General features: G+C 41.0%; 1 protein-coding gene across 1 annotated transcript; it reads left to right on the forward strand.

The window, feature by feature from the left end:
• Positions 1 to 7,943: 7,943 nt before the first annotated feature.
• Positions 7,944 to 14,175, forward strand: LOC125799394 (uncharacterized). Its single transcript, XM_049475978.1, has 3 exons — positions 7,944 to 8,012; positions 10,758 to 11,240; positions 13,601 to 14,175. The coding sequence occupies exons 2-3, from the start codon at positions 10,767 to 10,769 to the stop codon at positions 13,892 to 13,894; spliced, it is 768 nt and encodes a 255-aa protein (XP_049331935.1). The 5' UTR covers positions 7,944 to 8,012; positions 10,758 to 10,766; the 3' UTR covers positions 13,895 to 14,175.
• The last annotated feature ends 4,367 nt before the right edge of the window (positions 14,176 to 18,542 follow it).

The raw sequence follows: 18,542 nt of genomic DNA on the forward strand, positions 1-18,542 counted from the left end.
GTCTGTGTTCTCTGTGTGCTTCCTCCTTCTGGGTCACTGTGGTCACGCCCCTTACCCCAGGGGCCTACCACAGTACGTATTGATAATGTTGCTTCATGTGCTTTCGGGAATTGTGTGTGTTGAAATGAAAGGCTGGTGTTTCTCAATCTATGTCCTGAAGGCACCATTTCTTGTTCTTTGAGTAGTTTTTCTTGCTGTAACTTGCTCACTGCACTTCTGGAAAGATTGGTTAAGTTCATTATATTGGATTGAGAGTGGTTGGAGAAGGCAAAGTAGTAAACAGGACAGGGCAGGGTGCCTTCAAATTAAATGAAAACACTGACGAAAAAAAAGTTTTTGACAACCTATTTTTCATGACGGCAACAAGAAAGAACTAAATACTGTGATGGAGAAATTGAAGAATACTGGAGAATTCCTGTATGTAAGAGACAAGGCCGATGGTCAGTACTGGATGCTGGTGATCTTCAAGCCCTCAGGTGGCGCTGTATTAATAACAGACTGTAATGATTCTGTACTGGACATCACTTCAGATATTACCAGTTCTTACCAGCGGTTCTTACCACTGGTTATTGACACCAGTTCTTATCACTGGCTCTCACCACCAGTTCTTACCACTGGTACTTAATACTGGTACTCACCACCAGTTCTTACCACTGGTTCTTACTACCGGTGCTTACCACCAGTTCTTACCACTGGCTCTCACCACCAGTTCTTACCACTGGCTCTCACCACCAGTTCTTACCACTGGTTCTTACTACCAGTTCTTACCACCAGTTCTTACCACTGGTTCTTCCCACGTGTTTTTACCACTAGTTTTTTACCCCCAGTTCTTACCACTGTTTTCTACCCCCAGCTCTTACCACTGTTTTCTACCCCCAGTTCTTACCACCAGTTCTTACCTCTAGTTTTTTACAAACAGTTCTTACCACCAGTTCTCTTACAACCGATTCTCACCACCGGTTCTCTTTCAACCAGTTCTTACCACCAGTTCTGACCACCGGCTCTTACCACCAGTTCTTACCAGCGGTTCTTACCATCTGTTTGTACCACCGGTTCTCACCACCAGTTCTTATCACCAGTTCTTACCACCGGCTCTTACCACCAGTTCTTATCACCAGTTCTTATCACCAGTTCTTACCACCGGTTCTCACCACCAGTTTTTACCACCAGTTCTCTTACAACCGGCTCATACAACATTTACATTTACATTTATGGTATTTAGCAGACGCCCTTATCCAGAGCGACTTACAACAGTGCTTCAAAGTTACTTAAGATATCCAAAGCTAGTTTGTAGACTAGGATCAAGAGATACATAGAGCTTAATCATGTTAAGAACCCTAGGAACCTTTTTTTTTTTTTATTAGTTTAGGAACTCTTTGAAAAGATGTGTCTTCAGTCGACGTTTGAAGACCGTGAGTGACTCTGCTGTTCTGACATCCAGTGGAAGTTCATTCCACCACCTTGGTGCCAGCACAGAGAAGAGTCTGGATGTCTGTTTTCTGTGTGTTTTGAGTGATGGAGGTTCGAGCCGAGCCGTACTGGAAGCTCTAAGAGCTCTTGGTGCAGATCTGGTTTTGACCATCGCCATCAGGTATGAAGGTGCTGGTCCGTTTTTTGCCTTGTAGGCCAGCGTCAGGGTTTTGAATCGGATGCGGGCGGCAACAGGAAGCCAGTGGAGGGAACGCAGCAAAGGAGTCACATGACTGAACTTCGGAAGATTGAAGACGAGTCGTGCTGCCGCGTTCTGAATTAACTACATTAATACAACCAGTTCTTACCACTGGCTTTTACCACCACTGGCTCTTACCACCAGTTCTTACTACCAGCTCTTACCACCGTTTTTTTACGACCGTTTTTTACCACCGGTTCTTACCACCGTTTTTTACCACCGGCTCTTACCACCAGTTCTTACCATCGGCTCTTAACACCAGTTCTTACCAGTGATTTCTACCACCGGTTCTTACCACCAGTTCTCTTACAACCTGCTCTTACCACCAGTTCAGAGAACCAAGAGGAATGCCCCTCATAGTATTTCTCAATTCAGATTCTACCTTAGTATGTGAGAAAAATGGGGGTGTAAAGTCAACTATCATCAAAATGACATGAGAAGTAAAGCTTTCTCATGCCAGTGTTTCTCAGTCCGTGTCCTGGAGCAACATTCCCTGCATTCACTTGCTGTGTGTACTGTGGCGTGAGGAGGCGGGGGAACCGTGGGTCCGCCCCACGCCGGAACTCACAGCCATGTCTGTCCCAGCCGGTGTGCATTCAGGACTGATTAAGCAGCCGGCTGGGACAGGTATAAAACTCAGCCTCAGCTCACTGAAGGGGCTCTTGAATGGGGAGCTGAGGGCTGAGGCTGCACGGACCTTTAACTTAAACTAAAGTTCATTCTACAGACTCTAGAGCCCCATTGGGCTGAGTATGTTTATTTGAGTTTTTTCTGGGTGTGGTGGAGGGCGTTTAGGCAAATAAAAGGTACGTTTTGAGTTCATTTACTCCCCGTGTCTGTGTTCTCTGTGTACTTCCTCCTTCTGGGTCACTGTGGTCACGCCCCTTTCCCCAGGGGCCTACCACAGTGGTGGAGAATGCAGGCACAGAGTCAGAGACGGACGGAGCCACTGGAACAGGGTCAGAGGCGGCCGGAGCCGCGGGAACAAAGTCAGAGGCGCCCGAAGCCACACCTGAGTTTCGTTTTGTTTTTTTCTAAAAAAAAAAATAAAAAAAATAAATGCCTCGCGGGAGGAAAAAGGGGAGGCCCGGCCCCAGCTACTCACCGCAGCTCTGGTGTGACGCCGGGGAATTCCCCTTCGCCTCCTTACTCCTCGAGCCCGAGCCCGCCCCCAGCTACGCTCCACCGCTCTGCAGCGGTGACGCTGGGGATTTCCCCTTCTCCTCTCTCCTGCCGGAGTGGCTCCGTCAGCGCTGGGAGGACGCCAGCGAGAGGCGGCTGCAGCAGCAGTGGGCGCCTCGCCCCGAACTCGGCTGGTGCGAGTGGTGTCCGAGCCCCAGACACCGGGAGGCCGAGTGCTCTCACACCGGCCCGGACTTCTGCTGCTGCTGCATCTTCCCGGAGGAGGAGGACGAGTTCTGCGCCTCCCTGCCTGGGCTCAAGTCCGACTCCACCCCGCCTCTCCGGCGAAACTCTTCGGCGGCCGAGTCCGAGTCGTGGAGGGGGGAGAACGGCCCCGAAAAGAGCGAGGCCGACCCAGAGCGGGAGCCGCCACAAGTCCCGGCGCTACCGAGAGCCGCCGCGCTACCGAGAGCCGCCGCTCCACAAGCCCCGGCGCTACCGAGAGCCGCCGCTCCACAAGCCCCGGCGCTACCGAGAGCCGCCGCTCCACAAGCCCCGGCGCTACCGAGAGCCGCCGCTCCACAAGCCCCGGCGCTACCGAGAGCCGCCGCTCCGCAAGCCCCGGCGCTACCGAGAGCCGCCGCTCCACAAGCCCCGGCGCTAACGAGAGCCGCCGCTCCACAAGCCCCGGCGCTTCCGAGAGCCGCCGCTCCACCTGTCCCGGTGCCCCGAGCAGCCGCTCCACCTGTCCCGGTGCCCCGAGCAGCCGCTCAGCCAGCCCCGGTGCCCCGAGCAGCCGCTCCTCCTGTCCCGGTGCCCCGAGCAGCCGCTCCTCCTGTCCCGGTGCCCCGAGCAGCCGCTCCACCTGTCCCGGTGCCCCGAGCAGCCGCTCCACCTGTCCCGGTGCCCCGAGCAGCCGCTCCACCTGTCGCGGTGCTACCGAGAGCCGCCGCTCCACCTGTAGCGGGGCTGCCGAGAGCCGCCGCACCTCCCGCCACGTTGCTGCCGAGAGCCGCCGCTCCACCTGTAGCGGCGCTGCCGAGAGCCGCCGCACCTCCCGCCACGGCGCTGCCGAGAGCCGCCGCACCTCCCGCCACGGCGCTGCCGAGAACGGCCGCTGCGCGAGGCTGGGGGACTAAGGCTGGGAGGTGGGCTGCCATCTCCACGGGCCTCTCTCTGGAGGGGGGGGGGCCCAAGCGAACGAACTGCATCCCCCGCTCTCCTCACCCCGCCTCTCTTCGTTCGCTCCAGTCACCAGGTCACGCCTCACCTTCGACCCTGGTGGCTGGAAGCTTAGGGGGAGGAACTGTGGCGTGAGGAGGCAGGGGAACCGTGGGTCCGCCCCATGCCGGAACTTAAGCAGCCGGCTGGGACAGGTATAAAACTCAGCCTCAGCTCACTGAAGGGGCTCTTGAATGGGGAGCTGAGGGCTGAGGCTGCACGGACCTTTAACTTAACTAAAGTTCATTCTACAGACTCTAGAGCCCCATTGGGCTGAGTATGTTTATTTGAGTTTGTTCTGGGTGTGGTGGAGGGCGTTTAGGCAAATAAAAGGTACGTTTTGAGTTCATTTACTCCCCGTGTCTGTGTTCTCTGTGTGCTTCCTCCTTCTGGGTCACTGTGGTCACGCCCCTTACCCCAGGGGCCTACCACAGTACGTATTGATAATGTTGCTTCATGTGCTTTCGGGAATTGTGTGTGTTGAAATGAAAGGCTGGTGTTTCTCAATCTATGTCCTGAAGGCACCATTTCTTGTTCTTTGAGTAGTTTTTCTTGCTGTAACTTGCTCACTGCACTTCTGGAAAGATTGGTTAAGTTCATTATATTGGATTGAGAGTGGTTGGAGAAGGCAAAGTAGTAAACAGGACAGGGCAGGGTGCCTTCAAATTAAATGAAAACACTGACGAAAAAAAAGTTTTTGACAACCTATTTTTCATGACGGCAACAAGAAAGAACTAAATACTGTGATGGAGAAATTGAAGAATACTGGAGAATTCCTGTATGTAAGAGACAAGGCCGATGGTCAGTACTGGATGCTGGTGATCTTCAAGCCCTCAGGTGGCGCTGTATTAATAACAGACTGTAATGATTCTGTACTGGACATCACTTCAAATTTTACCAGTTCTTACCAGCGGTTCTTACCACTGGTTATTGACACCAGTTCTTATCACTGGCTCTCACCACCAGTTCTTACCACTGGTACTTACTACTGGTACTCACCACCAGTTCTTACCACTGGTTCTTACTACCGGTGCTTACCACCAGTTCTTACCACTGGCTCTCACCACCAGTTCTTACCACTGGCTCTCACCACCAGTTCTTACCACTGGTTCTTACTACCAGTTCTTACCACCAGTTCTTACCACTGGTTCTTCCCACGTGTTTTTACCACTAGTTTTTTACCCCCAGTTCTTACCACTGTTTTCTACCCCCAGCTCTTACCACTGTTTTCTACCCCCAGTTCTTACCACCAGTTCTTACCTCTAGTTTTTTACAAACAGTTCTTACCACCAGTTCTCTTACAACCGATTCTCACCACCGGTTCTCTTTCAACCAGTTTTTACCACCAGTTCTGACCACCGGCTCTTACCACCAGTTCTTACCAGCGGCTCTTACCATCTGTTTGTACCACCGGTTCTCACCACCAGTTCTTATCACCAATTCTTACCACCGGCTCTTACCACCAGTTCTTATCACCAGTTCTTATCACCAGTTCTTACCACCGGTTCTCACCACCAGTTTTTACCACCAGTTCTCTTACAACCGACTCATACAACATTTACATTTACATTTATGGTATTTAGCAGACGCCCTTATCCAGAGCGACTTACAACAGTGCTTCAAAGTTACTTAAGATATCCAAAGCTAGTTTGTAGACTAGGATCAAGAGATACATAAAGCTTAATCATGTTAAGAACCCTAGGAACCTTTTTTTTTTTTTTTATTAGTTTAGGAACTCTTTGAAAAGATGTGTCTTCAGTCGACGTTTGAAGACCGTGAGTGACTCTGCTGTTCTGACATCCAGTGGAAGTTCATTCCACCACCTTGGTGCCAGCACAGAGAAGAGTCTGGATGTCTGTTTTCTGTGTGTTTTGAGTGATGGAGGTTCGAGCCGAGCCGTACTGGAAGCTCTAAGAGCTCTTGGTGCAGATCTGGTTTTGACCATCGCCATCAGGTATGAAGGTGCTGGTCCGTTTTTTGCCTTGTAGGCCAGCGTCAGGGTTTTGAATCGGATGCGGGCGGCAACAGGAAGCCAGTGGAGGGAACGCAGCAAAGGAGTCACATGACTGAACTTCGGAAGATTGAAGACGAGTCGTGCTGCCGCGTTCTGAATTAACTACATTAATACAACCAGTTCTTACCACTGGCTTTTACCACCACTGGCTCTTACCACCAGTTCTTACTACCAGCTCTTACCACCGTTTTTTTACGACCGTTTTTTACCACCGGTTCTTACCACCGTTTTTTACCACCGGCTCTTACCACCAGTTCTTACCATCGGCTCTTAACACCAGTTCTTACCAGTGATTTCTACCACCGGTTCTTACCACCAGTTCTCTTACAACCTGCTCTTACCACCAGTTCAGAGAACCAAGAGGAATGCCCCTCATAGTATTTCTCAATTCAGATTCTACCTTAGTATGTGAGAAAAATGGGGGTGTAAAGTCAACTATCATCAAAATGACATGAGAAGTAAAGCTTTCTCACGCCAGTGTTTCTCAGTCCGTGTCCTGGAGCAACATTCCCTGCATTTTTACAGTAGTTTCTGTGCTGTAGCATGCTCACTGCATTTGTGGAAAGACCTAAAAACTACAAGTCTGCTGAAAAAAAGAACAAATGCAGATATAGCTTGCTACAGTGGTGACATATGGACGGGCGCACCTTCTCAACCCAATCTATGAAAATCTATAGCAAATGTCCCGTTTTCCAAAGTCAGGTGGTTAATATACCATTTTAATACTTTATTTAAATATCGTTGTATACCGAAATACCATCATACCGCCCAAACCCAAAGTAGTTGTAAGTCACGTGATACATTGTACTTTAAGTGAAATACTGTAACAGTTGTTTTATCACACTTTGCTAAAAATGTACAAAAGTATATTTGAAAATAAGTATTTTAGAAGTATATTAAATTACATTAAACTAAAAGTGTACTTCATAATAAGTTATTTTATTTAAATACACTGTATTGTACTTTTTAAAAATTATGATCAAATTTGTACTATAATACATTATATTTGTACATTATACAAATATGAATGTACTTTAATATATTTTAAGTAAGTACATAAATCTGTTAGTATATATACAGCATACTTCATTTCTCAATCTGTTTTAAGTACAAATAAGCTCTACTTAAGTTCAACTTATATAGCGCCTTTCTAGAAACCCAAGGGCGCTTTAAAATTTACATGTTTTACACACAAGCACATTACACATCAACACTCATCCACACACTGGTGAGAAGCAGCAGCCAATAACGCACAGCGTACTCTCAACCGGAAACAACCGTCCACCTGGAGGACTGGATCGGGCACTACAGCATTTACCCAGAACAGAGTGCCAATCCATATCTGGGCACACAGTCATACATACATTTACACACACACAAACGTACATACAAACTACACAATTTCATTTACAGTTTTTCTTAAAGCTCCTAAACCTCTAATGTTAGAATCACCCCTGCTGACCACTGGTTTTCACCACCAGTTCTTACTACTGGTAAAAACCACTGGTCTGTAATGGTCCAGAAACGGATCTTGTTTTATTATGTATGAATGTATTTATATTGTATGAATCTCCCAATTCAGATTCTCATCACAACAAGTTAAAACTGAGGAACGTGTTCAGAGTAGAACAAGGAACAGAACGCCCCCATAGTGCTGGTTTCAGTCCTCAAGGCAAATTTTCATAGATTTCAGTAAAACAAACACTTATGGGGGCGTGAAATCCATCAAAACTGCCACCAAAGTGATGGATGAAGAGCGATGCTGTCTCACACCGGTTTATAGGTGATAGGTAACAGGAAATAAGCAGTAATGAGTAATGAGAAGAGAATCATTGTGAAACACCTTTGGGGGAGTGGCTTCTTATTTCCTTCAGAAACAGAAACTCCCCCTGCTTATAAATTACATTGTTTTCTGCAACGTGTTTAAGACTCTCAGTTTTAAAAATCTCCAACAACAAATCGGTTTGGTGCAGAGATTTAATTTGGGTAAGATCTTTTTATTTTATTATTTTTATGATTTTTGTCTTTTAACACATTGTTACTGTTCTACAGATTTGGTGATTTATTTTTGATGATTATAAGGGTTTGATATGGGGGGGGGGCATATTTAACTAATTTGACATATTTGAGATGTGTGACTTAGAACAACATTTGCAGAATTACAGTTAATCACAAAAAACTATACAAATATAAATACATTCATATAAAATATATTTTTCTCTACTTCTGCTTATTAATAGTTAAATCCAGCCTAAAAGGGGACTTTACAAGCTTAACATGTTACTCCACATTACATTTACTGCTGTTGAAAAAAAAAATAATGTGTGCAATGTCTGACATATGTATATATATATATATATATATATATATATATATATATCAACCTTTATTTTGACTTAATACATTGAGGGGAAACCCTCATTTTCAATGTAGTCGAGCTTACAAAGAGTTAAAGGAATTGAAACTTAAATTTAAATGATAAAAACAAGCAAACAATGTAAGATTTAATTAAGAAAAAACAAAATAATAAAAAATAAAAGGATGTGCAAACAGGCTAAAGTGTAGAGCAATAAAACAAAGAGATAAATACATAGAATAATAAAATATAAACACAGTTTAAAAAATAATAGAATAAACAAAGGACTAAAATATCCACAGTTATAAAAATGTAAATGATGGAACTAAAATAAATAATAATAAAAATAAAAAAAATAATAATAATACATTAAAATGTAAAAGGCCAACAAAACAAAAAGGCAGTAACAAAACAAATAAAATAAAATAAAAGGGCTGAATGGCAAAACATAAAATTAGATACTTAAAAAAAATAATAATAATTAAAATAAATAAGGTAAAAGAAAAACCCAACTAAAACAGGAACAGGCTGTCTGAAGATGGTAACATATTAAAAGTTTAAAATGATTCAGTAACACCAGCAAGCTGAATTTTAGAGTGTCCTGTAGTGAATTTCAGCTCACTGGTGCTCTGTAGCTAAAAGCAGATTTCCCCAGTTCAGTAAAAACTCCTAGCAAATATGCATACTGGGTGTGTCCAAATAAATCAACTTCCCCTTTAGTTGTAATAATTTGATGTTTTAATTTATGCTAACTCAAGTTTTCATTACCCATTACTTAAAAAAATTGAGCAAACCGGCTGCTTTAAAAAAGTTAAGTAAACTCAACTTATCTGTTCTTACAGTATAACAAAATTTAAAAAGTTAAATCAGTTTCCCCTTTAGTTGTAATAACTTGATGTTTTAAGTTATGCTTAGCTTAGGTTTTCATTACCCATTACTTAACTTTTTTAAGGCAACTGGTTTCCTCAAATTTATTACGTAAATTTTAACTTATCCGGGCTTGCAGTGTAGTGTTATCCTTTTTTTTCACACTAAAAGCACTTCGTACGATGGTGTCCTTTTATTAAAAGACTGTAACTTTATGTTTTATCGAGAATTTTGGCAGCAGTTAATATAAACGTTAGATTACCCAAACCCTCCCAGTCTGTTAGCAAAACATGTCATTTTTATTGCAGTATATTATTATTGTTGCAATATATTGCTCTTATTACTGATCTCACACTTAAAGCCGGTGTTGTGCCGAATTTAGCACCCCCGCCAGGAAAAGCACCATCTCCCAGGTCTTCTTGGTTTTACCTTTACTTAAAAAAAGGAAATACCCAATATACTTTTCTAAACTACGCTGAAATAAGAAAAAAATAAACGTCACTTGCAGCCTCTCCTGAGGGGGGGTGCTTTTCCTGTCGGGGACGCTGAATTCGGCACCATAGTAGTGCCTAAATATGTACCCCCACCATGAAAAGCACCCTCTCTCAGCACCATGTACGCAACATCTTCTTGATAAAAGCGGAGATAATTGCTTTAGCTAACTTTAATTTGAAATGCCCTCCTGAGAAGGGTGCTTTTCATGGCGGGGGTGCAGATTTTGATGCACTTTCAAAATAAAAGTTTATTTTAAAACAATTTCTGCTTTTTCTGCAATATAATTTTTTTTTAGAGATAGGAGGGTTGTAGTTGGTGTCATCTTTGTTGCTTGAGTTCAGATTCAGTCTGACTGCCTGGTGGAAGAAGCTGTTGCAGAGTTGTCTTGTAGTGGAGGCGATGTGTGTTAAAGAGTCTGACTGTCTGGTGGAAGAAGCTGTTCAAGAGTCTGGTAGTGGAGGCCCTGTGTGTTGACGAGTCTGACTGTCTGGTGGAAGAAGCTGCTCAAGAGTCTGGTAGTGGAGGCTCTGTGTGTTGAGGGGTCTGACTGTCTGGTGGAAGAGGCTGTTGCAGAGTCTGGTAGTGGAGGAATTGTGTGTTGGGGAGTCTGATTGTCTGGTGGAAGAAGCTGTTGCAGAGTCTGATACTGGAGGTTTTGGCGTAATCCACTTTTTTCAGAATGTCAAACTGTTACCAAAGTTTACCCAGCTATAGAATATTACCAGAGGTGAGGAGTATTTTGTCCCATTTGTCAGCTTTTCAATGTGAATTTATTACAGTGCGAATGCAAAAGGTGGGTTTTGTGGACAATACGAGGGGTGTTTTTTTAGACCTTAAAAGTTTGTTTAAAAGTGTGTTTAAGTGTACTTTTTAAACCTACTTCCTTGACATGTTATTATTTTCTTCCTAATGCACAGCTTTTTGAGGAGATGACCCAAAAATGTTCTTTTGTGTTCTTTCTTTCTTTCTTTCTTTCTTTCTTTCTTTCTTACTTTCTTTTTTTCTTGTCTCAGAGTGCTGAAATGGGTGGACTTCTAGCAGTAGCTGAAATAGCTGCGGAAGGTGCAGAAGTAGCAGCAGAGGCAGCAGAAGCAGCAGGAGAGGCAGCAGAAGCAGCAGGAGAGGCAGCAGAAGCAGCAGGAGAAGCTGGAGCGGAAGCGGCAGCGGAGGCGGCAGCGGAAGCGGCAGCAGAGGCGGCAGTAGACGCTGCAGCAGGGGGGGCAGCAGCAGGATCCTCTATCAGAAAACTTGCGGATCTCTTTCTATTTTCTGCTACTATTTACGAGGTTTACAAAATTTCTAAGGATGCCATCGCTAATTCTGAGAAAAAACAAAAACTGGAGAAAAGTCTCCAGGTTTTTCAAAATCTGAATAAGAAACTGATTGAAATTGGAAAGTGGCTGGAAGATCACAAGGACGACACTGTATCACTGGAGGGAATTGACATCCCGCTGGAGTCGGGAGTTCTAGGAAAATTCTTGCCCCCGTTGGCAGCGGTAAACTATAAAACTATATTTTGATTTGAATACACTGAATTAAAATGATGTCATGTAAATTATATATCACTTGACAATTAATCAGTTTTTTTTTACTTTTTTCAAGTAAAAAAAAAACAAAAAAGGGAAAGTTGTGATCAAAGTTCAAGTTAACTTGGATAACTTGCTACCTAAAATCTGTTACGACCTTAAAATCATCACTTGTAAAGAATAGTTGAAGTAAATAGTTAATAATAGTTAAGCTAAAGACTGTCGGAGTCTAAAAACATTTGGATAAATTATGGAATGCAAATATGTTCAGTTAATAGAGCTGAGTTGCTAGGCAGTGGTTGCTATGGTGTTGTTAAATGGCTGTTGGAGCAACCCAGGTGGTTGCTAAGCAGTTGCTATTGTATCCCAGGTATTCTAAGATGGTGTTAAGTGGTAGCTAGCGTATAGTATTTATTACCATATCTAGGTGTTTGCTAAAGCAGTTGCTATAATTTCCCAGGTGGTTGCTTACGTCCTACTAGGTGGTTGCTATGGTGTTCTATGAAGTTGCTAAGGTGTTGTTAGGTGGTTGCTAAGCCATGCCAAGTGTTTTCCAAACTGTAGAGCCATTACATTTTTTTTTTGACAAAAGTTTGCAAGTTCATTTAGTCAAAAATATATTTGGAAATAAGTATTTTAGAAGTATATTGAATTAAATTAAACTAAAAGTGTACTTCATAGTAGTCTATTTATTTAAAATACATTATATTTTACTTTTTAAGTCTTACTTAAATTGTGCTAAGTGTACTTAACTGTACTAAAATGGAACTATTTTAATATACTTAAGTAACATTTAAACATTTAAACTACTTTATGTATGTAACCCCATATTTTACATTACAACTGTATCACTATTATACACTGATACACTGAATATATTAGAAATGTACTAAGAATTGATGTTAAATACAAATCTGCTTCTCGTTCCTGTCTTTTGTAAGTAGTATAAAAAAAGTATAAAATATATTTGTTATATATTTTAATATACTGAAGTACAATTTTTACAAATTTTGTTACAAATTACCTTTACATTTTTGTATTTGACATTTAAATGCGTTATTTAACACTGTGTCCTATAATTTACTTATATTTATATTTTCCTTATTAAATACAGAGCATTGAAATACATTTTAACTGTTATATTAATGTTATAGATAAACATATTTTTACAACTTTTTACCAATGTAGTAATTTAATTTACTTTCTATTAAGTGATACATCGATTGTACTTTAAGTGAGCTACTGTAACAGTTTTGTTTTTAACATACTTTGCTGAAAATGTACAAATATATATTTGGAAATAAATATTTTAGAAGTATATTGAATTACGTTAAAATTAAAGTTTAAAGTTACATTATATTGTACTTTTTTAAAAGTATGATCAAAGTTTACTTTTAAACATATATTTTAGGTAAGTACATACATCTGTTAGTATATTTACAGCATACTTAGATAATATCCGATCTTGATATGTTTTAAGTACAATTACGTTTTTTTTTTCTTTATCAGGGTAGCCATCATGCCAAAGATAGTAATGTAAAAGTATGTGTAAATTAAATTACTGAATGCACTGCAAAAAAACTAAATCTTAGCAAGTGAAATTTTCTAAATTTAAGGCAATAAATCTTATTTTTTTCTCTGATAAGACTTTTTAATCTTACTAAGCATTGTGTAAGTGTAAGATTATTTTGCTTATTTTAGGGATAATTATCTTAATTCTTAATTCTTACTTAGAATTTGTACCTTATTTTAAATAAAACAAAATAAGCACAATCAAGCAGCAATCAAGTTATTCTGATTCTTGTGTCCAAAAACAGCGACTTTTTTGCTTGATTTAGGTGTTTCTTCACTCGTTTTGAGACTTTGCCATTGCTTTTTGTAAGAAATCTTACTAAGAAAATTCTCTTTACCCCATTGGCAGATTTTTTTTGCTTAATATACATATATTTGTCTTAATTTGCATTTTGCTATAATGAACCCCGCCTACACCATGCGGGGAGGGGAACTGTGATGATGATACTTGGGGTACAGTTCAGAACAGCTTGGGACGGTTCTCAAGCCAAATCCCCCCCGCAGCTATGTAAGAGATTAAGATGAGGGTGGTGATGGGGTGGAGGCGGGTGCGAGGTCGAAAGTCACGTAGGTGAGGAGCACCTGGGAGGTATATATATAGGACCAGGGGGAGGAGCTAGGGAACTTGAGGCGTGGTTCATATCCCAAAACTTTGTTAATTCTTAACAACACTTATTTTGTCTAGTTTTTGCCAATGGATTTTTGGCAGTGTATGTATGGTAATACGTTTCTTTACACATTGTTTTTTTGTTTTTCAGGCTCTGGGAAACCTGAAAAGACTCTCAACTGATCTCAGCAAGCAGAACCAGGAGAAAAAAGAAATCACAGATGATCAGATTGTCACTATAAACAGGTGTCTGATTAAAATCGTGGTCACGTTAGAATCTCTCACTCAGTACAAAGAAGAGAAACAGGATAAAATCAAAGCCCTGGCTTCATTTCCTCTCAGCATTAAAGAAGTGAGCGAGTGGAAGGCGGCTCTCGGCGCTGAGGGTTCCTCGGCCGACGCTCGCTCTCTTTTAAATCTGTCCGTTCACCAGTATCAGAAATAATCTGCAGCCTGTAGTCAGGGTTTGGCAGAATATCATGTCTCCTGGTTCAGAGGCTCCTTGTTTCTACACCCATTATATGTTTTTTTGGTTATAGCACTCCCTCTAGTGTATTATCACCAGTGACACTGGGGTGTTTAAAAACTCCAGCAGCACTGCTGTATCGGATCCACTTGTACCATTAACCCTTGTGTGGTGTTCATATTTTTGTTACTCGTTTACTTTGTTATTTGTATTTAATTCAGCAAAATTAAGCAATTCTACATTAAAATTCTTTACACATGCTCGCTTCACCTAAATTTCAAGCAATATAAACAGCTTACATGGTTAATATTTGCCCTTTACCTTTCTTATGTTACATTTCTTTCAAAAAGTGCTACTCTTTTTTTTATTAGTTTTTTAATAAAATGTAAAAGAAAATGAATTAAACTGAAGATATGAGTAGAAAATTTGTTTAGTTTCAAATTTACAAATGAAGCAATGTTTATTAGCCCTTGGCCAAACATACTGTATGTAATATAAATGTGTGTGTGTGTGGGGGGGGGGGTTACACTGACACTGGAAAGAGTGAAAAAAAATTATAAATGAGAAGAAGATTAGTCAATTAATATGACTTTTTATTATTTCTTTTATTCAGGACAGGTTAGCATGTAATTTTCCATTGTATTTCTTAGTGCATTACCAACACTTTATCACAATTTACTGTACAAAGGATGATAACTTGCTCTTATAGCCTACAATATATTGGCTAGACAAACAACCATTAAACAAAATATAACACACAACCCAATGGAAGGGAGCCCTGGTGGGCAAGATTTAACACTGATGGTAAGTTAGGATCTAGGGGACACACCCATTATGCAAATAACGTGTTTAACTGGGCGGAGTTTAATTAAATCTCTGTGGAGTTGGCCAGTATTTATTGGGTTTAGTGGGATTAACACTGAAATATTCAACTCTGTCAAATAACTCCAACACTGAACACCATTTAAATCTGAATGAGTTAAAATTACACTTTGAGAGTGAAAATCAACTCTCAGCTGTTTAACTCTGAAATCTCAACTCTCCTGTTTTTGCTGTGCAGATGCAATAAATACGTGTCTAACAAAACTTGTGTAATTGCAAAAAAAAAAATGTATTTGTAGAAAAATGACTGCAATTCCTAAATGTTTGAGAGAATATTTTTGTTCAACCCCATGAATCAAACCTCAGTCTGCATCTCAAGTCAAGTCAAGTAGTTTTATTGTCAGTACTGCATATGTACAGGACATACAGAGAATTGAAATTATGTTACTCTCCTTCCCAAATTTTACAGCAGGTACAAATAGATATAATAAAAGAGAATGGGAGACACTATGTGTACAATACAGCAGGGACACAATAGACATACATGAGACAGAAACAAGGTGCTGTAGTGTGGGGGAGAAATAGATATATAAATATAAGTAAAAATAAAAAGAAATAAGATATATAATATAAAAGAGTGGGAGACACTATATGTACAAAACAACAAGACACAATAAACATACGTAAGACGGAAGACAATACTGCAATATTGATGGTGATTGAGATGGAATGACAGTATAAATAGTATATAACAGTAGTGCAAATATGGTATATAGCTTAAGGCTGGTAAAGTGAATGAGTGCGTAAAGTACTTAGAGTTCACAGTTTTTGGGGAATTAAAGTGAGTATTAACAGTGCAAGTATATCAGTAGTGCAAGTCCATTTGGAAGGGACCAGTACTTTGTGTATTGTAGTGCAGAGTTTCAGTACTGTATTGGTGGGGGGGGTGGTGGGGGGGTCAGGATGCTGAGTGAGTGTGTGCTGGGGCAGGATTGGGATGGGGGTAGAGCAGGAAGAGAGTTCAGCATCCTCACAGCCTGATGGATGGGGCTGTCTCGCAGTCTGCTGGTCCTTGCTGGTCCTAGTTTCATTAAAATCCAAAATGAAGATTGTTTTACTGTCCAAATATTTATGGTCCTAGCATGTTTATAGTTTCTATTTAGAACATACCATCGCTGTCCAATGAAAAACATTTATCTCCAAAACAGCAACTTTACAGAAGAGAGAAAAAACCTTGTAAACTTTCAACGGAAGTCAATGTAAAAAGAGTTTCTATTGGTCCGTTCATCAAGAAATTTTGGCACAGTGTAAGGGACAGTTTGTCTGTTCAAATTATGTAGTAAACTAAAAATTGACAAAAATGGACCTGGGAACCAGCATGTAGCAAAACTTACCCAAAACAGAGCACTAAACCGAATTACCCGTGATCACTGGAAATGGTTGTTGACTTCAGGAGAGCACAACACACCCACTCTACACTCAACATCGACGGGTCCTCTGTGGAGATTGTTAAGAGCACCAACCTCACCTGGACCCTGAACACCAGCTCTACAGCCAAGAAAGCCCAGCAGCGTCTCTACTTCCTCCGGAAGCTGAGAAAGGCCCGTCTCCCTCCACCCATCCTCACACTCTTCTATAGAGGGACCATTGAGAGCATCCTGAGCAGCTGCATCACTGCCTGGTTTGGGACCTGCACCGTCTCTGACCGCAAGACCCTCCAGCGTATTGTGAGGACAGCTGAGAGGATCATCGGCGTCTCTCTCCCCTCCATCACGGACATTTACACCACCCGCAGCATCCGCAAAGCAACCAGCATTGTGAATGACCCCACCCATCCCTCACACAAACTGTTCTCCCTCCTGCCTTCGGGAAGAAGGTACCACAGCATCCGGTCCAGCACGACCAGATTCTGCAACAGCTTCTACCCCCAAGCCATCAGACTCCTCAACTGCAGAGACTGAACTGATGTTTTTTCTGTACATGCACACACACTCTTACCCCACTTACCCCAGAAAATGGAAAGCATTTGCACTAAAAACCCTACTACCTCACTGGACTCTATTGCACACTGTGTAATAGAGGTAATTACTACCTCACTGGTCTCAACATTTATTGCACACTGCATCATTTGCACACTGCATAATTTGTATATTTATTATTCTTTGTCTGTATTGTGTTGTATTGTCTGTCTGCACTTTTGTACTGTTGCACTATTGTTCTGTCTACACTGTGTTTATGTGCACCATGATCCCTGGAGGAACGTTGTTTCGTTTCACTGTGTACTCTGTATATAGCTGAAATGACAATAAAAACTACTTTGACTTTGACTTTGACTTTGAGAGGCTGGTCTCTGCCTCCCTCTGGTGGTGATGGAGTTGGGTTTAGCCACAGGCTGGGTGACCTGAAGGAGCTCCAGAGAGTTTAGGATGGGTTTTGATTGACAAACATATTTCTGTTTACTCCATCCATCCATCCATCCATCCATCCATCCATCCATCCATCCATCTATTCATCCATCTATTCATTCATCCATCAATTCATCCATCCATCCATCCATCCATCCATCTATTCATCCATCCATCCATCCATCCATACACCCATCCATCTATTCATTCATCCATACATCCATACATCCATCCATCCATCCATCCATCCATCCACGTCCACCACCTGTGAGACGGGGCACCCACAGTGTGGTGTTTTTAGTAAACCACTTATTATAATATTTTATGTAAAGACCACTGGAGACTGCATTCCTCAAAAATATAACTATTTTGACACAAAATACACTGAAATCTGTTCAAAAGATTTTATTCTAAGATATAATTTGTATTAGGGGTGGGCAATATTATATCATAAACAATATACCGTGACACAGAAATATCGTGATTATAAAAATCAATATCGTGATAATAGGGCTGTTCTGTCTTAAAAGTAGTCTATTATTTACTGTGAAGCTTTAGGTGTATTTATTGTATAATTATTTTAGTTTGCAGTTTATATGCATGCACTAAATATTCTGCAATATTATTTGCTGCATTATATTATTTTATGCTATATTATTTATTTTGTCACATTATGATTAAACTGTTATACTATTATACTATATTACTGAAATTAATTAATTATTTTTCTGTTTTCCTATATCGCCAAGTATATCGTTATCGCAAAAATACCCTGAAATATCGTGATATTATTTTAGAGCCATATCGCCCACCACTAATTTGTATAGATAAATACAGTTGTTTAGAAAAAAACAATATATATATATATATATATATATATATATATATATATATATATATATATATATATATATATATATATATATATATATATAGTTTTTTTTCTAAACAACTAAATGTATTATTTAGTTAGTTAGTTAATTATTTTATTTATATATTTATCTGTTAATCCATTAGTAGGGTAGTGTTGGTTTGGTAACAGGGTTGTAGGGTAGCATTGGTTTGGTAACAGGGTTGTAGGGTAGTGTTGGTTTGGTAACAGGGTGGTAGGGTAGCATTGGTTTGGTAACAGGGTGGTAGGGTAGTGTTGGTTTGGTAACAGGGTGGTAGGGTAGTTTTTGTAATGTGGGTGGTGTAGTTTTGATAATGGGGTGGTAGGCTAGTTTTAGTTTTAGTAGTTCACCTGTTGCTTATTTTAGCCCTTTTATATTAATATTACTATTGCATTACTGTTTTTATTAACTGTTTTATCATGATTGTTTGTGCATGTTTTACCTGTGTGTGCATTTCATGACTACGCATACAGTAAATTAAAGTGTGTATTATAAATCAGGCTAATA

Source organism: Astyanax mexicanus, chromosome 3, assembly GCF_023375975.1.
Source record: "Astyanax mexicanus isolate ESR-SI-001 chromosome 3, AstMex3_surface, whole genome shotgun sequence".
Lineage (NCBI taxonomy): Eukaryota > Metazoa > Chordata > Actinopteri > Characiformes > Acestrorhamphidae > Astyanax > Astyanax mexicanus.